General features: G+C 33.8%; 2 protein-coding genes across 2 annotated transcripts in view; both read right to left on the bottom strand.

Annotated features, from left to right (window-relative positions):
* Positions 1-24,188, bottom strand: part of LOC133336309 (uncharacterized) — a 424,576-nt gene that overhangs the window by 112,857 nt on the left and 287,531 nt on the right. The gene's annotated exons all lie outside the window — the stretch shown is intronic.
* Positions 15,961-16,819, bottom strand: LOC133336278 (Na(+)/H(+) exchange regulatory cofactor NHE-RF1). Its single transcript, XM_061544561.1, has one exon. The coding sequence runs from the start codon at positions 16,817-16,819 to the stop codon at positions 15,962-15,964; it is 858 nt and encodes a 285-aa protein (XP_061400545.1). The 3' UTR covers position 15,961.

Genomic DNA, 24,188 nt, shown 5'->3' with positions numbered 1-24,188 from the left:
GCGATGATGTTGCTGATATTTTTTGACATCACCATGTGTAACCATCAAACCATTCCAACCCACCATCTCCTCCTCCATCGTGAATGCATTCAACCATTCAATGATGCCTATGATTGGAAATCACCTACTTTCATTTGGCAGATATTGTTGTTGTTGCTGTTCTTGCAGCATTGATTTGACATACAGCACATGTTATCCATCAATAATATCACAACTCAATAATGTACCAAACATACATTTACAATTACATTCACACACACACACTCACACACACTCACATACACCGACATCGACCTGCAAAAAATAGACAATATACCATTTTTTTGGGTGAACAGTTAAAGGGTGCCGCAAAAAATAAGCAACATTTTTTTACAAATATTCTTTTTCTATTGCAATAAAATTCCTAGGGAGACTGCGTAAATTTGTTCTATAAAAAACCTCAGGGACCTCAGCAAACTTTTTTCTATAGAAAAAGAAACTTCAGGGGCATGAGCAACATTTTTTCTATAGAAAAGGAGATCTCAGAAGCCTGAGTAATTTTTTATTCAAAAGTAAGGAAAGTAGTAAAGTCGGACGGGGCCGACTATATGATACCCTTCACCACTATGGGTATATTAAACGAATGCATCCTAACAGAAGGGACAGCTATATCTAAATCTGAACCGAAAATTTTCACGAAACTTAGCACACGTCATTCTAGACTTAATTCACTACGTTATTCGTGCAAATCGAATGGTTTTCGGGGACTTTGATTTTATAGGGACTTTGGCATACCTTTTACCTTAAATCGGGCGAAACTATATATGGGAGCTATATCTAAATTTGAACCGACTTTCACTAAACTTAGCACACGTCATTCTAGACTTAATTCAGTACGCTGTGCCAAAATTCGTGCAAATCGAATGATTTTCGGGGACTTTGGTGCACCATTTACCTAAAATCGGTCGAAACTATATATAGGAGATATATCTAAATCTGAAGCGATTTTCCAGAAATTTTGCACACATCATTCTAGACCTAGTCCAGTACGCAATGCCAAATTTCATGGAAATCGAAGGATATATAGGGACTTTGGTATACCATTTACCGAAAATCGGGCGAAACTATATATGGGACCTATATCTAAATTTGAACCGATTTTCACTAAACATAGCACACGTCATTCTAGACTTAATTCAGTACGCTGTGCCAAAATTCGTGCAAATCGAATGATTTTCGGGGACTTTGGTGCACCATGTACATAAAATCGGTCGAAACTATATATGGCAGCTATATCTAAATCTGGAGCGATTTTCAAGAAATTGTACACACATCATTCTAGACTCAATCCAGTACGCCATGCCAAATTTCGTGTAAATCGAAGGACATAAAGGGGCTTAGGTACACCATTTACATTAAATCGGGCGAAACTATATATGGGAGCTATATCTAAATCTGAACCGATTTTCTCCAATTTCAATAGGGTTCGTCCTTGGGCTAAATAAGTTCATTGTGCCAAATTTTATCCAAATCGGATCATAAATGCGACCTGTACTTTGTTAACAAAAATACATGGACAGACGGACATGCGTAGATCGACTCAGAAAGTGATTCTATGCATATTCTCAAAAGGAACCATAGGTCTATCTCGATTCCTTTTGCCTGTTCCAAACATATGCACAAAGACGTAATACCCTGTACCACAGTATGGTGAAGGGTATAAAAACGACGCCTCTATTGAACACTTGATAAAATATTCTTTAAAAAAAAACGACGCCTCTATGAACCAAAAAAAAAAAAAAAAATTCGAAAAAAACATTAAAAAAAATCCCACTTTCTGTAGACCTCATTTTTTTTAATAAACCCAAGCCTTGGTAAAATCATGAAAACATATTTTCAAAAAATCCCCGCACTCTGTAGACCTTTGTTGGACGTTTGAAGAAATATTTATAAAAAAATCCACTTTGTTGGACCCTTTAAAATATATTTATAAACAATAGATAGACCTTTGAAAAAATATTTTTAAAAATCCACGAGTCTGTTAGACCCTTAAAAATTATTCTTTAAAAAATTCACCCCTATGTTGGCCCCTAGAAAATGTTTCTTAAAATTCTCATTTTGTAATTTGTACATTACCTTATGTTTCACCCTGTATTTGTAGGCCGCACATTTATGGTTTTTCTCATTTTCAAAAAATGAAAAAAAAAAAAACAAAAACAAGACAGTAACGACATCACCAGCCGTGGCATCAGCAACGGACAATTCGGACAACATTTCCCGCATGTAATGTCAGCATAAAAATTGCATCTACAAGTTTTTGATGTTTTTTCTTTTTTGTTGTTGCTGTAATTTTTTTCATTATTTTTTTTTTCTTCTCAATTCGATTAATCGCAAAAAGAGGCTTGTTTGTTGTTTAGCCATTCACACACTCACATCAAACACTGTCGATGAAAATAGATGGATGGATAGATGGACGGATGCATGACTAGAGTGTTGGCCAAAGATATGTGGAAAAACAGCAGATATTAAGGGAGTAGAGAGGGAAAAAGAGAGAGGGGTCACTCATACAGTTTGATGACTGACAGGCCAAGCTGGCTGCTTGACTATTTTAAGGCTAGTTAGGTGACCAGGGAGTTATGTCTATCTAATACAACAACACAAACAACAAAGTGCCACTTATTCAGCGATAGATGAATCGGCAGCATCAACGAACATCAGTCAGTCAACCAAGCAGGTTGCAGCAAGCAACCATCCATCCGTCCACCATCCATGGGCTTCGGCAGTCTCCGGACGTCAACAACAACGCCAGAAACATTTTGCAAATTAGTTATTGATGATAATTGTGGCATGTCATGGTGACCGGCCATCATCTAGGTGATCGCTTAGCTCAATGGGGCTGACTGGCTGGCTGAGTGCATAGCATAATCTCTGTCCCCCCCTAGGCCCCCTCGATAAAACATAGCATTTATGATGGTGGTGGTGCAACATGTATGTGCAGCTTGTTTGGCAAATTAATTGTGTATTCAAGTCGTTCGTTTCGTCGCTGGCTGTTGCATGTACAAGACCGGCGGGCGGACGGACGGACGGATGGATGGACAGGCGAACAAACATTGCATTCGGGTAGAAAGTATTTGTAGAACCTCGGGGCCATAACTCCTATTACGTGCTTTTAGAAGCAAGTGTTTAATGGCTTTTAACTCACCAGTCACACTCACACACAAACACATTCGAACAAAGGAAAAGTGAACAATCATGATTTGTTGTTGGAACTGTAATCTTTTGTTGCGGCTGTTGTTGTAGCTGTGAAATTTAATAATGAAAGAGAAAAACGACTAGAAAAAAAGAAAAAAACGGGTCAACATGGCCAGCATTCACACCCAGTCAACCAATCATCGAACTAGCCAACTAGGCTGGCCCGGCTGGCTGGCTAGGTCATTCAAACTTATTAGCTATTCTAGGTATATCGTGCAGATTCAAATCATGGAACTGTTTTCCATTCAACAATAAAAAATGTTCTGACAAAAACTTCGTTCGTTCATTCCTTCGTTCGTTAACTGATTTAAACGTAACAATTTATGACGATAAGAAATTAATAGCTGTGTGTGTAAAAAATCAAATTTATGACACCCCGAACTTGACTATGGTTCGTTCGGAACGTAACGTGTTAATTTTATGATATGATCTTTCCAATTGATGGAGCCTATTCTCGGACTATGCTCCCTATTGAACCATAATTGGTGTGCTGGCTATCGTAAATTACATCTAAACAATTAAAGTCAAATAAAGCGGGACGTGGTGGTGCAGGGTGGGCATGTGGGGTAAAGGGTGTTTAGTTAATATCTACATGTGTAGTCCATAAATCGCAGAGAGTATGGGACTAATAAAATGTTTTAGGAGGGGTTTTTCCATTTGTACGAGTTTTCTATAGCTTCTCATGAGCTATATAGAAGGAGTGTGTATGGAGAAGAAGGAGAAGGGTATTCAAATGGTTTCAAGCCATCACCAAGGCGTTCATTTTTTAAAGAATATTTTTTCAAGGGTCCAACTGAGGCGTGGATTATCTAAAAATATTTCTTTAAGGGCCTAACAAATGCGTAGATTTTTTATGAGAGGGGCGATAATTTTCTAAAGAATATTTTTTTTAAGCCTTTATGAGAGGCGAGAATTTTTTAAAGAATATTTATTCAAGGCTCTATGAGAGGCGGTGACTTTTAAAGATTATTTTTTCAAGGCTTTGTGAGAGGAGAGGATTTTTTAAAGAATATTTTTTCAAGGCTTTTTAAAGAATATTTTTTGGAGAGTCTACCTACCGAGGCGTGGATTTTTAAAAATTATTTTTTCAAGGATCTATAAAAGCCATGGTTTTTATACCCTTCACCACACTGTGGTACAGGGTATTATGGTAGAAACGAGATAGACACATGGTTCCTTTTGAGAATATGCATAGAATCACTTTCTGAGTAGATTTACGCATATCCGTCTGTCCGTCCGTCCATGTATTTTTGTGAACAAAGTACAGGTCGCATTTATGATCCGATTTAGATGAAATTTGACATAGGTCACTTATTTGGCCCAAGGATGAACTCTATTGAAATTGAGAAAAATCGGTTCAGATTTAGATATAGCTCCCATATATATTTTCGTCCGATTTAATGTAAATGTTCCACCAAAGTCCCTATATATCTTTCGATTTCCACGAAATTTGGCATAGCGTACTAAATAAAGTCTTGAAAGATGTGTGTTAAGTTTCGTGGAAATCGGTTCTATAATGATGTGTGTTAAGTTTCGTGGAAATCGATTCAGATTTATATAAAGCTCCTATATATATTTTAGTCCGATTTAAGGTAAATCTTGTACCAAAGTCCCTATATATCTTTCGATTTGCACGAAATTTGGCAGAGCGTAATGAATTAGATATAGAATGGTGTGTATTTTAAGTTTCCTGAAAATCGGTTCAGATTTAGATATAGCTCCCATATATATTTTCGTCCGATTTAATGTAAAGGGTGCACCAAAGTCCCTATATATCTTTCGATTTGCACGAAATTTGGCATAGCGTACTGAGTACAGTCTAGAATGATGTGTGTTAAGTTTCGTGGAAATCGGTTCAGATTTAGATAAAGCTCCCATATATATTTTCGTCCGATTCAAGGTAAATGGTGTAACAAAGTCCCTATATATCTTCCGATTTGCACGAAATTTGGCATAGCGTAATAAATTAGGTTTAGAATGATGTGTGTCAAGTTTCGTGGAAATCGGTGCAGATTTGGATGTAGCTCCCATATATATTATGGTCCGATTTAAGGTAAATGGTGTACCAAAGTCCCTATATATCTTTCGATTTGCACGAAATTTGGCAAAGCGTATTGAATTAGGTCTAGATCGATGTGTGTTAAGTTTCCTGAAAATCGGTTCAGATTTAGATATAGCTCCTATATATATTTTTGTCCGATTAAAGGTAAATGGTGCACCAAAGTCCCTATATATCTTTCGATTAGCACGATATTTGGCACAGCGTAATGAATTAGGTATAGAATGGTCTGTGTTAAGTTTCCTATATCTATATTCTATATCTGACCAAATGAAAAATTTAGTATCGGTTGGATCCAATTGCATTTTACTGGTCCTTTAAAAAATCGACGTCTGTTAGGATCCCATCTGTTGAATATACCCATATAGTCGGCCCCGTCCGACTTTACTACTTTCCTTACTGGTTTTAAAGAATCGTTTTCAAGGCTTGGGTTTTTTAAAGAATATTTTCAAGGCTTTGAATATCTCACGAAATAATAATTAATGACTTTTAATATTCCTCTCAAAATTCATTTCATTGGGTTTCAAAAATTAATTATCTCATTTCAGGGCAATAATATTTGTCAACACTTACTAATTATTCAAAAGACTTCCATTTTTTATTTCAACATTTAAATCCTTTTTTGGTGGGCCACCCCTTTCTTCCACGAATAGGTAGCCATCGAAACAAAAATTCCCACAATTTCCTAATTTTAAAAAATGAAAATCGAAATTAAGTGTTGAGAAGGTCATTATGCCTATCAACACTTCATTTCGTTTATGGGCCAACTAAGGAAAAAAATTCTTAAGAAGAATTTAAAACGCATTTAAAAATATTCATAACATTTGTTTTTGTTTTTATTTTCGATATTTTGGCTTCTTAATAATTCTGATTTCCTTTTCATTTCATTTACAGATTGTGTCATATGAAGGCAACGACGAACCTACCCCAATAGTGAAAGATACCCAAAGACATAAGGGGAACATCTGTTCGTTCGGCGAGAGGAGTCTGGGTGTATCGTAACACTTTCTGGAACGGCACCATTTAACACCATTGCATTTGTCATCACGGATATCAGCAGCCAACTGTCAAGACATCAGATTTCTAATAAATCATTTCGAAGAAGCTCGGTCGGTCGTCTTCTTTGTCATCGTTAACGCCATCCTATCAACACCGTGAGGCTTGGGGAGAACAGTTTCTTCACTTTTGATTGAATTTTTTTTTTCTATATAAAAATTAAACTATTAAAGAAGTAAAGCGCTACAGCATGATTTATTGGACTTAAGGAACCCCCAATAGACTGCAGAAAATAATAAAAAAACTACAACAAAAGCTTTGACTGCCAGAAAGAAAAAAACAACTCTTATGAAAGCAGAAAATAAAAATAAAAACGAATATTAAGCAACACAAAAAGCAATAATAATTCTAGATTTGTGAACAAATGAAGAACTAAGTGCCTGGAAATTTAATTCTATAACTGCTGAAAAGAGCTCAGAAAAAACAACAACAAAAAATACAAAACAGAACAACAACAAAGAAAAAATCAACTTATGAAAAAAAATCCAACAACAAATCAAATAAATAAATAAAATCATAACTTTTTAAACCCCCACCTCCATCCAAACGAACTTGTTTTCGAAGTTATGCCGCACTTAATGGCCATAAATAGATTCTAAAAAAGCCTCAAATTTACAACAACAGCTTCTTTGCTTTCGACTCCCTGCTGCCACGCTTGCCAAAATTCAACGAAAGCCAAACAACAAAAATATTCTGAAAACAGCACTCCAAGGATCTGCGCAAATTTTTTTCCTTTCGCCCTACTGTCACAAAAATGTGTCCTTTGTTATATTGCCAAGCAAAAGGCCACAGAAGTTTACAACAACAAAAATATATGTTAAAGCTCTAAAAAGTAGAAGAAGAAGAAGAAGAGAACAATTTAACAAAACGAAAAGCCAACCAAAAAAGGGGATCCATTACAAAACTTCGCCTGTGTGATTTTGAGGCCCCTTTTTAAAGCCATTTTTTTTTGTTCGCCAACCAACTTTCGCCTAAGTTTCCGGTGTCATCGACATCATTGACAACAACAAAAAGCAGCAGCAGCTCAAACACCAGTCAACTGGCCACAACTCAAACTGCCTAACCCAACCCACATTGACCCATTGAAATTTGTGACAATAATATACCAGCCAGCTATCCTGTCAGCAGATATAGACCAACCTGAATATTAAGGACAACACTGTCAGCTAAAAAACATCTGCATCACCAAAAACAACTACTACTACTACAACACCAACAATGTTGGCCGGCATAAGAAAACGCTTAGCACGCAAGTAAGTACTACCAAGTTTTTTTTTTCTTTGTTGAACTTCGCCTTTTCTTACTCATGTCTTTTGTCCTCCTAATCCCTTTGAAATATCTTCCAAAAATAATAAAGACAAGCAAATTGTTTTTCCTCCACCATGCTTTTGGGGTAGGGGGGGAATGGAATGTGGTCATAGTTATTTACATATCTAGAAGTTGGAAAGGTAAAGGATAAGTAATTTTGTAAGGGACTATATTTTAAAGGCCTTTTAATGATTTTTAGAGAATCTATATCGAGGTCCTATCATAGACGTGGATTTTTTAAAAATATTTCTTTAAGGGTATATCACAGGGGTGGATTTTTTACATAATTTTTTCCAAAGGGTCTATCATAGGCGTGGATTTTTTAAAGAATATTTTTTAAGGGTCTATAACAGGCGTGGATCTTTTGAAGAATATTTTTTGCAAGGGTCTGTCAGAGGCGTGGATTTTTTAAAGAATATTTTTTGCAAGGGTCTGTCAGAGGCGTGGATTTTTTAAAGAATATTTTTTAAGGGTCTATAACAGGCGTGGATCTTTTGAAGTATACTTTTAAGGGTCTATAACCGACGCGGATCTTTTCAAGAATACTTTTTGGATTTTTTAAAGAATATTTTTTGCAAGGGTCTGTCAGAGGCGTGGATTTTTTAAAGAATATTTTCCCAAAGAATCTATCAGAGACGTGGATTTTTTAAAGAATATTTTCCCAAAGAGTCTATCAGAGACGTGGATTTTTTAAAGAATATTTTTTCAAGGGTCTGTCAGAGGCGTGGATTTTTTAAAGAATATTTTTCCAAAGGGTCTATCAGGGCCGTGGATTTTGTAAAGAATATTTTTTCAAGGATCCATCAGAGGCGTGGATTTTTTAAAGAATATTTTCCCAATGGCTCTATCAGAGGCGTGGATTTTTTAAAGAATATTTTCCCAATGGGTCTATCAGAGGCGTGGATTTTTAAAGAATATTTTCCCTAAGGGTCTATCAGAGGCGAGGATTTTTTAAATAATATTTTCTCAAAGGGTCTATCAGAGGCATGGATATTTTAAAGAATATTTTCCCAAAGGGTCTATCAGAGGCGTGGATTTTTTAAAGAATGTTTTCCCAAAGGGTCTATCAGCGGCGTCGATTTTTAAAGAATGTTTTCCCAAAGGGTCTATCAGAGGCGTGGATTTTTTTAAGAATATTTTCCCAAAGGGTTTACCAGAGGCGTGGATTTTGTAAAGAATATTTTTTCAAGGCTCTATCAGAGGCGTGGATCTTTTAAAGAATATTTTTTCAAGGCTCTATCAGAGGCGTGGATCTTTTAAAGAATATTTTTTCAAGAATCGTGGGTTTTTTTTCAAGAATATTTTTTGAAGGGTCTATAACAGGCGTGGATCTTTTAAAGAATATTTTTTATCTAGGCCCTTCAGGAGGCGTGACTTTTCTAGAAATATTTTTTCAGGGGCTATATAAGAAACGTAGATTTTTTATTAATATTTTTTTTCTATATTCTGGTTTTTCTATAAAGATTTTTTCAGCGGTGTCGAAGTCGTGAATTTTCAATCCTCTATCAGAGATTTTAATTCATTCAAAATATTTTTTCAAGGGTATTTTAGAGACGTGGGCTTTTAAGTGAAATTTCCCCTAAAGTCCTCTTCCGAGGCCCTTACCTTATCCCCCCTTTTATCCAAGGTAAAACAATTCCCACAAATCTCCCTTTGAATATTGAGTTCCGCAAATTTCTTCCCCTTCCCAACAACAAATTCAATTTTTCTCAAATGCAGATACATTTTGTTGCTGTCGTTGTTGGTGTTCCAGTTGATTGTCGAAAATTGTCGTCCCCGTCGACAGACATCATCACAGGCATTATGGATGGCAACCAGCAAAAAAACAAAAACAAAAACAGATTTCATTAACTTTTACTCAGAGAACTCATAAAACCTCAACCAAGGGGTCAGTTAATAAAAGGAGGAGGGGAATGTGAATGGGGAGGGAGATTTCTTTGTGTTATGGTTGCTCTGGGTGTGGGCGGGGGAGGAGGTTGATAAAATAAAAATTCCTAGACATCAAACCAAAAAATGCCATGCTGTGCTAAGCAAATACGGAAAAAGGAAGTCCAAGAAGTCGAATCAACAAAAAAAACCGGAGGTATAATAAAATTTAATCACAAATTTGGTGTTATTTAATTAAAATGAAAGGAAAAACGGTGGCAATAGATTTAGGATGTTTTGTGTGGGGGAAAACTTGCTCTATTTTGACTAATTTTTGTTAAGAGCTAAATGTTTGGGGAAAGAAATTGAAATGTTTTTTTCTGTCACATTTTTAATTTTATTTTAAACGCTAATTTTTATTTAAAGGACAGGAATATATTTTTTATACTTAGTGAGGAATTTTTTTTTCTCAATTATTTAATTTGTGTCTTCTTGCCATTCCGCTGCCACCTTTCTAATTAAAGTCTTATTACATAATTATCTGCTTGCATTGCAATAAAATTACTAAAGCATTAAGTTTTATTACAAGAGCTGTTCCACAAAAAATGTATAAAGAGCTTTAAGTCAAAAATATTCCCCTCGCTTCTCTGGATTTTTTTGCCATATTTTTTCTTTCTATCTTGGACAAAATAAAAATAATTAATCAAAGTTATGCGTCAAAGCATTTTTAAAGATTAACAACAAACTCCCCTCCCCTGGCTGCCTGTCTGCCATCATGTCAGCAGCCTCTCATCCACCACTCCTCAACCGCTTGTTGGTAACAAGTTGTGTCGTTACTCTTTTTTGAAGTGGTTTCGAATAATTCCGTATTTAATAAATTCTTTTCGAAAAGTCATGATTTACTGGCAGAGGCAGATTTGCCCACCTCACCTCTTTAGAGGGGGGATGGAGGCTATTCTCTTTGATTTCTATGGCTTAGCAACGGTCTATTGCGTCACATAATTTGTAGCTAAATTTGTTTTGGGAGCTATTCAAAGAAAATGATTGAATGATTTTTTGTTTTGCCGAACCGATAAGATAGATATGCAAAATATGTAGACCCCGGTCAGATGATAAAAGACACCATGATTGAATGTTTTCATCCCAAACCAACTGATAAAAGGACAACAAATGGAATGTTGGATCCCCAACAATGGGCGAGTGAATGTGTTTAAACGTGTGTTAGATCTGACTGATAAGTGTGGTATTTTGTGGACGGAGGGGGTTTATTTGTAACGAAGATTCTGAGATTCGAGTTGTTAGATTGGCACGTTCCTATTTTAATGTAGGCAAATAAGAAGTATCTTCTTTGGCAATGAAGTTCGTGGAAGTAACATTAGAGAACATCGATAATACTTTTCCAAGGTCTTTCAGAGCTGTGGATTTTTTAAAAAAATATTTTCAAGCAACCACAAAGGTTTTGATTTTTCAAAATATTTGTTCAAGATTTTATCAAAGACGTACGGAATATTTTTTCAAGGGCTATCAGAGACGTGTATTTATTCCTCTAAAATCAACAATATTTGTTCTAGCTGCAGTAGAGGGTTGGATTTTTTCAAGGGTCTAACAGAGGAATATTTTTCAAGCCACCTTCAGAGGCGTGGTTTTTTGAAAGAATATTTTTTCTAGCCACCTTCACAGGCGTGGATTTCTTAAAGAATATGTTTTCAAGTCACCTTCAGAGGCGTGGATTTCTTAAAGAATAATTTTTTCAAGCCACCTTCAGAGGCGTGGTTTTTTGAAAGAATATTTTTTTCCAGCCACCTTCAGAGGGTGGATTTTTTTAAAGAATATATTTTTCAAGCCACCTTCAGAGGCGTGGTTTTTTGAAAGAATATTTTTTTCAAGCCACCTTCAGAGGCGTGGTTTTTTGAAAGAATATTTTTTTCAAGCCACCTTCAGAGGCGTGTTTTTGATAGAATATTTTTTTTTCAAACCACTTTCAGAGGCGTGGTTTTCTTAAAGAATATTTTTTTCAAGCCACCTTCAGAGGCGTGGTTTTTTGAAAGAATATTTTTTTCAAGCCACCTTCAGAGGCGTGGTTTTTTGAAAGAATATTTTTTTCAAGCCACCTTCTGAGGCGTGGTTTTTTAAAAGAATATTTTCTTAAGGATTTTTTATAGAATATATTTTATATATATTTATATTTACATTAGTGGCGAGGATTTAAAAAAATATATTTTTTTCAAAGGATTTAAAGAATATTCGAGGTCCCCCTAAAAATAAATTATGCATGTGTTCCATAGATATTCATAAATTATAGATTATATATTATATATTAAGAAAAATAATTAAATGTATAATATTCATTAACAAAAATATTCAATAAAATAGTTAAGTTCTAATAATCTTTCGAAGATAATCCCAAGAAATTGCATTTCGTATTTTTTTTTAATACACCCTCATGTACAAGAATTACTCATTTCAATAGCATACTTTTAGGCGATGCTAATAACTTTGAATAAAACATGATCTTATCTGGTTAACTCACCTGTATACACCCCACTGCTACTGTATAGATAAGCCACTTATAATTTAAATAGCAACAAACACAATGTCTAAAAAAAATACGTTGCAAAAGTAATTTACACTAATTTCTCCCTGTGTATTTTCCCTACAAAAATCTGGCATCACTTTCACTACGATCATAGACGAAAAAAAAGCTTTTTTTCTCCATTTATTAAATATATTTAACGCTTTTTTCCACTACCTCAGTTTTAAATTGTTTATTGTTGTTATTTTGTTTACAATGGTGTTGGTTTTTTTTATTTTTCATTCAATTAAAAGTTTACGTTTTCCCCAACATCCCATTGTTGTTATGAGTTTAAATGAGAGTGAGAGATAAAGAGTAGAGAAAGATTTGCGTTATTGTTGTTATTTTTTCTTCGTTTGTAAGAGAAATCAATAGCCCCCGTCAAACAGAAGCCAAACTACTCTTCTTAATAGAAGACGCACAAAATAAAAAAAAAACACTCAATTGCTGCTGTTGCGTCGACTGCCGATGCTTCTGCTGGTACTGCCGACTGCGTTGCTGCTCGTTGATAAAGATAAAGCACAATTGCAGCGTTTGTCGACAAAAAAGGTTGTAATAAATTTGTTATGAGAAGAAGAGGCAATGCGAGAAACATACTTAAGGGAGACTGTCCTATTATTAACTGTAGTTCAACGAGATTTTAAATGTTGATAATTTTCGTATTACACTCGGTAAAATAATGTTGGGTGATTTTGCTGGGTTTGTGGCAACAATACATACAGGGGCGAATGTTTGCTGTGTTATTTACATGGTTTGGATTATCTATATATCCAAATAGGTAAATAGTTTGAACTATTAATGTCCTTCAAATAGTTTTAAAAATATTGTTGTTATCCAAAATGCTGAGATAAAATATCTATATGTAAGTCAAAATTCTTAGATAGATTATCTTAGTTATCCAAACCCTAAATTCTTAATAACTTAAAATTCTTAATAACTTAATTCTTAATAACTTAATTAATTCTTAATACATTTTGCATTTAATTCAAACTTCACGAAAAAAGTATCCACGCTTCTATGATATCAAATGCATGGATAAATGATCTATAATGTCCTAAATAACTTAGATAAAATATTTATTTCATATAAACAGTTCAGATAAATTACCTATTTTTATCCAATTGGCATTTATAAAGCATCTACGTTATCCAAAAATCTTGGATAATTTATCTAAGTTATCCGAATAGCTTAGATAACGTATCTATGAAATCCTATTAAATTGGATAAAGTATCTTTATTATCTATTGGTTAGATAATGTGTCTGCGAAATCCAAATAACTGGTAAGTGGTTATCATATAGCCTAGATATAGTATCCAGATACTCAAATAAAGTGTCTATGTTACCCAAATTTCTTAGATAAAATATTAATTTCATCTAAAAGGTTCAAATAAAATATTTATGTTGTCCAAATGGCGTAGATAAATTATCTAGAATATCTAAATAGCTTAGATAATATATCTATGATATTTAAATGGCATAGATAAATTATCTAGAATATCTAAATAGCTTAGATAATGTATCTGTGATTTTAAAATGGCATACACAAATAATTTACAGTGCGAATTATGTATATTTTTAACGAAATGTGGCAGATAATTTATCTACGTTTCCAAAATTTTAGAAATAGTGTATCTATATCGTCCAAATGTTTCGAAAAATAGGTTTCTTTTATCCAAATGTTGCTCCAAAATTTCTGCACTTATCTATGTTATTAAAATGTTGGAAATAATGCATCTGTATCATCTACATGTTGTAAACAATGCTTATGTGTTATCCAAATGTTGCAGATAATTTATCTATATTATTCAAGAGTTGTGAATGTAGAAATGTTTCCTGAAGCCTATAGATAATGTATCTAAGTATTACGGCAAATGTATCTATGTCATCCAAATGCTGCAGATAATTTATCTATGTTATCCAAAAGTTGTGAAAAATCTATAATTGGTACATATAGACTTTGGATAATGTATCTAGTTTATCCAAATGATGCGGATAGTGAATTTACACCTTCAAAATGTTGCAGATAATGTATCTTTGTTATCCAAATCATGTATCAGTTTTACTTAATGTCTTAGCATAATATATCTCATTTATCCACATTATCGGATAATTCATCTATGTCATCCAAATGCCGTAGATAAAGTATATTAGATATTAAAATGTTGCATGGAAGGCATATATTTTATCAAAATGTTGCGGATAATGCATCTACACCTCTAAAAATGTTGCAGATAATGTATCTATGTTTTTCAAAACTTTCAAATAATGTATATACATTTTAATAATGTTGCAGATAATGTATCTATGTTATCTATAATGCATCTACACCTCTAAAAATGTTGCAGATAATGTATCTATGTTTTTCAAAACTTTCAAATAATGTATATACATTTTAATAATGTTGCAGATAATGTATCTATGTTATCCATAACATCTAAATAATGTGTCTATGATATCTAAAGCCTGTGGATAGTGTATCTCACTTATCCAAACATTACGGATAATTCATCTATGTCATCCAAATGTTGTGGATAAAGTATCTGTCTTATCCTAATGTTGTGGATAATTTATCTATTTTATCCAAAAGCTATATATAACCTATTAATATTACATAAAGTCTGTGGATAATGTATCTCATTTATCCAAATGTATCTATGTTATACTAAACTTTCTAATAATGTATCTACTATTTCAAAATGTTGCAAATAATGCATCTGTGTTATCCATAACCTCCAAATAATGTATCTATGATATGTAAATCCTGTGGATAGTGTCTCTCACTTATCCAAACATTTCGAATAATTCATCTATGTCATCCAAATGTTGTGGATAAAGTAATCTGAGCTATATAAAAGTTACGGATAATGTATCTATGTTATCCTAGTGTTGTAGATAATTTATCTAAGTTATCCATAATCCATAATTTATCTAAGTTATCCATACATTTTAATATTACATAAAGGCTATTTATATATGGTATCCAAATGCTGCGAATGATGTATCCTCGCATCTGAAAGTTGCAAAAAATTTTTCGGTGTACTTCCAGGGGTGGATGATGTATTTACACTATCCCAATGTTGTGAATTAATTATCTAAGCTACCCAATTTCGGCAATTTTTCAAAAAAATCCCATCAAAATTATTTTCTTTTAAAATAAAACACATTTTTTATATATTTTTAAATATTTTTTATTTTAATATTTTATAAGTAATAATAATAAATGATATCTTATTAAAAATTGACTTAAATAATTGACACATAGGTTGCATATTATTTTTAATTTTATTTTAGAGCTTTTACTTTTTTGTTTATTGTTTGTTTGTTGATTTCAACTTCTGGTTTGTCTGCTCAGTGTGGGGGGTGGTGGTGGCATCCATCTATTTGTCGATGCTATTATTTTGAGGTTTCGATTTTTTTCTGTCTCTCAAACAAACAAAAAACAAATATTCAATAAAAAATACATTAGATTATTAATAATAATAAAAATCTACATACATATATTAGCCATATGTATAGATGTTTAAATGGTATTTGTTGTATGTTTGTTTTGTTGTTGTTGTTGGTTTTTTTGTTTTGTATACTTAAAGCTAAAGTGTTGTCGTTTCGGAAAGTTTTGTTTAGAAGTTTATGATTTCAACGAAAATAATGGCTTTTTCTTGTTATTTTTTTTTGTTTTTGCTTTGAGGGAGGGAGATTTGTTTTCAAATAAACAAAAAAATCCATCCTACAAATGACTTCTAAGAAATTTGTCGAAAAAAAAAATGATCCCTGATATGGATCTTGAAAAATTTAGTGGTGGTGTGGTTGTTGTTGATGCTGCTTGTTGGTGGTCGTTTGTTTGCTTTTTTTTGTTGTTTTTGCTCTGGGTTTAAAGTTTCTGTACAATTTCATATTTCTTCTTCAAATCGACACTTTCATTTTTCGGATCGTATTTCTTTCTGGACAATAGCTTAGCACGCATCTCAGCTGCGGTCATATTCAATTGGAGACCACCCGTTTTGGCAGTGGTGGTGGAGGATGGCGCCGGCGCCGCCGTCGAACCACCTACAACACCATTACCATTGCCGGATGGTGATGAACTGCCACCATTGGCGGTTTTTTGCACTGTGGCCATGGTGGCTGAGGGTGGTGGTGGTATATTGTTGTTGTTGCTGCTGCTGTGTACCACTTGATGATCGGTGACATCGGAACCATTGGCATTTGTGGTCACAGCACTGTGTCCCGAACTGTGTGATGTCTGCGATGCTCTCTTGGTCGAGACCATGGTAATGCTGTTGATATTTTCACTTGCCCCCGGCAGAACTTGTTCGGTTTTACTAACTTCCATGCTTGTGGTGTTGTTGTTATTATTGTTAGTATGACCATTAGTCGTGGAGACCAAATGCTGTTTACCATCACCTTTGCCATCAACATCAATTAGCAGCAATCTAACCTCTCCAGAAATGGCCTTAATGCGTTGCACCACTTGCTTGTGGGTCTCACTGTGTATGGCCGTACCATTGACTTCAATGATGCGATCGCCCTCCTTCAAGCCAGCTGCCTCAGCTGGAGAATTGGCATCAACTTTGCCAATAAATTGGCCGGGCTTTGATTTTTCCGAATGTAAATTGAAACCATAGCCATCGAAGTCGGGACGTTTGACAATGTGACAGAGTTTCAGGGCGGCCTTATTGATTTCCGGACTAGAGGGAGTGTTGCTGGGTGTGGGTGAGCTTGGTTTGGACATTTTGTTGGAATTTCTTTCTTAGCTGACCTGCAGTTGCAATTTATATTTAGTGTGTTATTTTTTCTGAAAAGAGAAGAAAAGAGGAAATTTGAAATTAATTTTAAGTGAAAATTCAGTTTTGATATTTTTTCCTAAAAAAATCCCTGCTATTGCATTCAAATTAATTTCTAAACAATTCACTTTGCCAAAATAATTACTTTGCTAATTGGCGAATATTCAAATTTAATCAATTTGGAGCTACACTCTTTCCTACCGCCTTTCTCTCTCTCTCTCTTTTTAACTGAATTAATTCTAAATTTGATTTTTTTGCTGGAAATTTCAAAGCTGAATGAATAACGATAATGAACGTCATTCCATTGAGTTTTGTAATTTGAAATGTGTGTGTAACAATTGTATTGAAATTCTAGCTATGGAATATCCGCTGCTGATATCTCACGCCTCTCTCTCTCAGAAATGCTTCGTTATCGTTGCGACCTAAAACCTTAACCCACTTAGAACACTCAAGTTACTACTGAAAAACTAAATTAGAAATACAAATAAATATAAGGGGAATTTAAAATAGAGGGGAATTTAAAATGTGGGGATTTCATAAAAATCTCCATTTTGAGTATTTTTATTAAGAAAATTTTTTAACCACATTTACATTAAATTTGAGATTCCCTTTGCAATACCTTGAAATATTCATAGGAGGCTTTATATATATATATATACTATTGATTGGAATAAAATTCTATATCCGAGCCAGGTCCTTATGTTAAAATCATGATAGAGTTCGTAATTTTTGAAGATAGAGCTTTGAAATTTTGGACAGACATTGCTACTCCTTCTAGGATTGTTGGTATTGAAAATTGAATATTTGGTACACTTTTTTGGCATAGCCTGCTTATAGCGGAACCCTCCAATATTCGGTATTTTGGATATTTTTGGAACGTAATTCAACAGAATTGGCTGAAATTTCGTATTTTGGGATCTTATCGACTAACAAATGTTCTTACCAAAAATTATAAATTTCGGTCCACTTTTTTTGGGGTAGCCCCCATATAAATATAACTTTAAAATGTCGACATTTTAGTAATTTTTGGCCCATTTTCCAATCAAATTGGCTAAAATTTAATATTTTGTGTTCTAATTGGGTACAAAAAAATATCAAAATCCACCCACGTTTTGGTAAAGCTCCCATATAACGGTAACCCAAATTATCGGTATTATGGGGAGCTTGGGTATGTTTTTCAACAAAATTGGGTGGAATTTGCTATTTTGGGTTCTCATTGAGTAACAAATCTTCCTACCAAAAATTATTAATTTCGATCCACTTTTTTAGGTAGCTCCCATTCAAGGTCACCTTCAAAATTTCGGTATTTTAGAGATTTCTTGCACGTTTTCAAACCGAATTGGCTGCAATTTGGTATTTTAGATTCTCATTGGGTATAAAATCTTCCTACAAAAAATTACCAATATTGGACCAAGTATTGATAGAGCCCCCATATAACGGTACCCCAAAAAATCGATATTTTGGGGAGCTTGAGCACATTTTTCCACCGAATTGAATTAAATTTGGTATTTTGGGTTCTCATTATGTGCCAAAACTTCCTATCAAAAATTATCAATATTTGTCCACCTTTCAGGATAGGTCCCATATAAAGGTATACCCCAATTGTTCGGAATTTTGAAGATTTTGGGTAAGTCTTTTAACCGATTTGGCTGTAATTTGGCATTTGGGGATCTCATTGGGTAGAAAATCTTCCTATCAAAAATTATCAATATCGGTCCAAGTTTAGGTATAGCCCCCATATAACGGTACCCCTAAATTTCGATATTTTGGGGGAGCTTGAGCACGTTTACCCACCGAATTGAATTAAATTTGGTATTCTGGATTCTCATTGGGTAGAAAATCTGTCTACCAAATATTATCAATATTGTTCCACCATTCATCATAGTCCCCACATAATGGTATACCCCAATGTTCGGAATTTCGAAGATTTTGGGCAAGCCATTTAACCGATTTGGCTGTAATTAGGCATTGGATAGAAAGTCTTCCTACCAAAAATTATCAATATTGGACCAACTATGGATATAGCCCACATATAACGGTACCCCCAAAAATTCGATATTTTGGGGAGCTTGAGCTCGTTTTTCCACCGAATTGAATAAAATTTGGTATTATGGGTTCTCGTTGCGTAGAAAATCTGCCAACCAAAAAAACATTAAAATATCGGATCATATTTTGGGGTAGCACTGATATAACCGAACCTCTTAATATTCCTTATTTGTGTGATTTCGGGCAAGGTTATCCGCTGAATTGGCTGTAATTCGGTTTGTTGGGTTATCATTGGCTTCCTACCAAAATTTATCAATATTTACTCAAGTTTCGGGGTAGCCTCCACGTAAAGGTACCTACGAAATGTCGATTTTTGAAGATTTAACGCACATTTTCAACCCGACTTAGCTACAATCGACATATATGGTTCTCAATGGGTTGCAGATCTTCCTACCAAAGGATATTGGTCCATTTTTTAGAGTAGCCCTCATATAACATTATCTCCAATTTGTTTTGGGCATGTTTGTTTAACCGAACTGGTTCTAATTATATAAATGATAAAAATCGGTCGATATTTGAGCATAGCCTTCATATATTGGTCCGACACTTTATAGCTATAGTTGATGGCCCTAATAGCATTTTCCAATCGAAGTGGTTAAATTTCAGCATTAAGAGGGCGCAGTGTCATACGGCAACTTATCACCGAACATTTTCAATGTATAAGTCCATGTTTCAACCTAGGCCCATATAAATATAGAGCCTTATTTTTCGTCATGTTCAAGGTCCTAGCCAAATTTTCTAACTTGAGTGTCTATAGTTTGGTATTTTGTTTTCTCCTGGCCGAAATTTATCATGGCATAGTCAATCCCCATATAAAAGTTCCGATCAAGTTTTAGATATTTTGAATGTCCACCACCTCATGGTGGGAGGGTATAAAAATGATTATTGATATGTATAAATATATATTCGATCTATTTCGAATTTTGTAAGCTATTTTTAGGTATTATCTAGAAAAATAAATCAGTTTTTTTTCGAAAGTGTAAATTAAATAGGCAATTTACTGGAAATACCTAGTAAAACCAACAAATTAAACAAATAATAACAGAACTAACAAAATATTACAATATTTGTTTTTGTTTTTTCGATTTTTCATTTTTTGTTTTTTTTTTGTTTAAAAATTCAATTAGCAAATGCATTTTACGCTTCATTGCATTTTTTCGGTTATTGTCTTACTGGCTGGTTGGTTGGCTGTTCCAATAAATTAAATTAAAATCAACAACACCCAAGCTCATTTTTTCTATAACAACAAAAACAACAACAACTGATTTTATAGGTCAATAATAAAAACGGGTTTCAATACCGGCAATAATAACAGCAACAACAACAGAAAACTGTTACAAATTTGTCAAAGTCAACATTTTTGTATTTCTCTTTTTTTACATTCCGCAAATTGTTGTAGTACCAAATATGGCCAAATAAAATAGCTGACAATATGAGTTCATTGATCTATCTGACAGACAAACGCCTATACCGATAGACAGACAGCCAATTAATACAGGTGTGAGATAACCTAATTGAAAATCATGAATACCTACAAACAAACAACAAAATGGGTAACAAGGAAATTTTTGTGTGCAGAAAAAGGTAAAAAATTAATACAGCAAAAATTATAAAAAAATGTTGCAAATACCTTCAATATTAATTTAATTTCAAACTGTCTTTTTTAACCCCTTATCTCATTTCCAAAAAAAATGAATGAAACCGAAATTAATTAATATTTCTATCTTTAAACCTTGCGCCAAACACGTGCATATCTTATCACCTGATGTTGGAGTGCCTGCTGGAGGCACCTTAGCCAAACAGGAGGGTTCCACCAACACAACAGGAAGGGGATTGGGGCCTTGATTATATTGGCATTTTCTTGCCGAAAATTAGTTTTTTTTTGTTTGTTTTGTTTTTTATTTATTTTTAGTCATTCTTTGCCATTCACTATTTCAATATTCCTTTACCCCGCTACGCCCCAACACTCCCCGCCAACATAAATATTTATTTAATATTTACATTAAGATTATACAATATTTGCTGTTGTTTGGTTTGTGTTGTTTTTTTTTCTATTTCGCTTAAAGCCCTACATTTACTTTCAAAAATATTTCAAATTTTATTGCAATGAAGTCATTCGGGTTTCCAATGAAAGGCCAAGTTATTTCATTTTAAATAATTATCTAAAATTATCACCATAGCCAGCCATAATTCGTAAAATCGAATTTATGCGGAAATTCTAGAAATGTTTTTTTTTTATTCGAGATGACGTGTTTTTAAGGTTTTATTATTTATTTAATTAATTACTAAATATGAGAGGTTGTAAATTTTAGCTTCGGGAAAAAATATTTAAATATGGGGGATCGAAAAATTAAATTTTTCTTAATTTATTGTTTTTTAAAATTTTGAGAACAGTTGGGCGCCACATGCCAAATTGTTGATAAATGAACCAAAAATTATTCGAAAAAAGTTGTGAGTTTTATTTCACAAAAAAATAAAACAAAATTCACAATTATTTTTTTTACAAAATTTAAAAATTGTATTTTTAAATACAATAGTTTGGAGGATATATTAATTCTGTCATTCCGTTTGTAACTCATCGAAATATTCATTTCCGAACCATATACATATATATTTATATTCTTGATCTTGGTCCGTCCGTCTGTTGTAATCACTTCTGAAGGAATTCCGATAGACCGCCAAAATTTTGCATAGAGTCTTTTTTAGTCTTTTATCTGCAGGCAGATCAAGTTCGAAGATGGACTATATCGGTCCACGTTTAGGCATAGCCCCCATATAAGGGTACGGCCCAATATTCTTGAGCGTGCTTTTCAACAGAATTCGCTGAAATTTGGTACATTGGGTTCTTTCTGGGTACCAAATGTCTCCACTAAAAATTTTAAATATCGGTCCACTTTTTCTGGTAGCGCCCATATAACGGTACCACCAATTTTCGGTATTTTGGGGGTTTTATGCGCATTTTTCAACCGAATTCGTTGTAATTTAGAATATTGGGTTCTTTTTGGGTACCAAAAGTCTTCACTAAAAATTATAAATATCGGTCCACTTTTTCTGGTAGCCCCCATATAACGGTACCCCGATTTTGTGTATTTTAAGGGTTTTAAGTGCGTTTTTAAACCGAATTCGCTGAAATTTGGTACAATGGGTTCTTTGTGGGTACCAAAATTTTCCACAAAAAAACTATAAATATAAGTCCATTTTTTCGGATAGCCCCCACATAAGGGCTATCCAATTTTCGGTATTTTGGGGTTCTTGAGTGCGTTTTTCAACCGAATTCGCTGAGATTTGGTACATTGGGTTCTTTTTGGGTACCAATTGTCTCCACTAAAAATTATAAATATTGGTCCACTTTTTCTGGTAGCCCTGATATAACGGTACTCCCAATTTTCGGTATTTTGGGGGTTTTAAATGCGCTTTTAAACCGAATTCGCTGAAATTTGGTACAATGGGTTCTTATTCGGTACCAAATTATTCCACTAAAAACTATAAATATAGGTCAATTTTTTCGGGGTAGCACAGCCCACACATAAGGCCAACCCAATTTTCGATATTTTGGGGTTATCACTTTATTGCGTTTTTCAACCGAATTCGCTGAAATTTGGTACATTGGGTTCTTTTTGGCTACCAAATTTTTCCACAAAAATTATAAATATAGGCCCTTTTTTTGGGTGGCCCCCATATAAGACACCCTCAATTTTCTTTCGGTGTTTCGGGGTTGTTAAGCTCATTTTTCAACCGAATTGGCTGTAATTTGGTATTTTGTAGCCGCATATGGTAACAAATCTTCCTACCAAAAATTATTAATATTCGCCCCCTTTTAAGGATAGTTCCGATATAAGCCACTTTACATATTAAAAAAATACCTAACTGATTAGTTCCGGGATTTATCGGGAATTTTAACTTGAAGCTGTATATGCCATGGTAAATTGGTCCTTGGATGAAGATTTGCAGCCAATGTGTTCACCAAATATAAACCTAGATCCAATTCTGTTAAAAGGCCTGACCAAAAATCTCCAAAATATCGAATCGAAATTGTTGTCAATATTTTTAATATTTGATTGGAAGATTTTTTACCCAATGAAAATTCATAATACCAAATTGAAATAAATTTGGGCCCTAGCCTGAAGCTTGCATCAGTATTGACCCTTTTTAAATAATTCGCATTCAAAATTCTACATTATAGTTAATTTACTTGAAAACGTACCCAAAATGCCGAATATTTGGGAATATCTTCATATGAGGGCTGTACAAAAACGTGGACAGAGTAATCTAATTTTCAATACCAAAAAACCGAGGTGTTGTGGCAATGGATTTAGGTGTATACACATTTCAGTAAAATTATTTTTTTTATTTTTATTTATTTATTATTATTTATTTATTTATTATTATTTTTTTTATTTATTTATTTTTTTTTTTTTTTTTTTTTTGAAAAAAACCCAAATTCTACTTTGAGCCACTGTCAAATAATCACCTTCAAATTGTTTATTTTTTTAACATTCCAAAATATTTCAAATACCTAGCAAACCATTTCAAATCCCCTTAAAAACAAACAGAAAAAAAACAATTCGTTTCCCTACGAAAAAAATACTCCGTTAACCTTCTATTGTTGTTTCTGTTTTTGTATGGAGCTTAGAAATAAATCTCTGGTATTTTTGGTTCTTTTTTGATACCAAAAGCGACAGAGACAACCAACCAAACAAGAATGGTCAGTTAATTCAGTTCCCATCATCATCATCATACCCAACACACAGAATTTGTTTCACACACCTACCAAAAAAACGAGAATAAAAAAGAAATCGAATTTCTAGTCGCTGTCGTTTGAGGACAACAGATGGGAGGGAGCTTTTGTTCGATGAGAACATCCATACGATTGTGACAACAAAAACAAAGACGACAGTAATTTCATGGATCTCATCTCAAAGTCGATGCTATTCTAACCATTGTCATTGGTGTTGTTGCCGTTTCTGTTGTTGTTGCTGCTGCCATGAATATTGTCGGGTATTATTCTTTGAAAGCTTAAATTTCAAGGGAATCATTCATTCAAAGTGTTGGGAAAAAATTGTTAGGTGCGTAGGTAGTAGGAGTTTGAGAGAGAGGGAGAGAGTACACAAAACGACGACCACGGCAATATTGGGAAGTTTGAAAGGTTTTGTTATTGTCATTCTATTGTAGACGGCAGAATCTTCGTAGGAGATTTAAAAAGAGTTGTTGTGTATGCAAGGTTTTACATCGCGGGTGATTCATTTAAGTACAGCAATAATGTAACGGATT

The sequence above is a fragment of the Musca vetustissima genome, unplaced genomic scaffold, assembly GCF_032173495.1.
Source record: "Musca vetustissima isolate MV318-11 ecotype Yass unplaced genomic scaffold, APGP_CSIRO_Mvet_v1 utg2253, whole genome shotgun sequence".
Taxonomy (NCBI): domain Eukaryota; kingdom Metazoa; phylum Arthropoda; class Insecta; order Diptera; family Muscidae; genus Musca; species Musca vetustissima.
Note: the sequence above shows the minus strand (reverse complement) of the source record. Positions and strands in the feature narration are given on the sequence as shown.

Bases quoted from the DNA above. Each gene is read 5' to 3' on its own strand.
- LOC133336278 (XM_061544561.1), bottom strand. From the start codon at position 16,819: ATGTCCAAACCAAGCTCACCCACACCCAGCAACACTCCCTCTAGTCCG.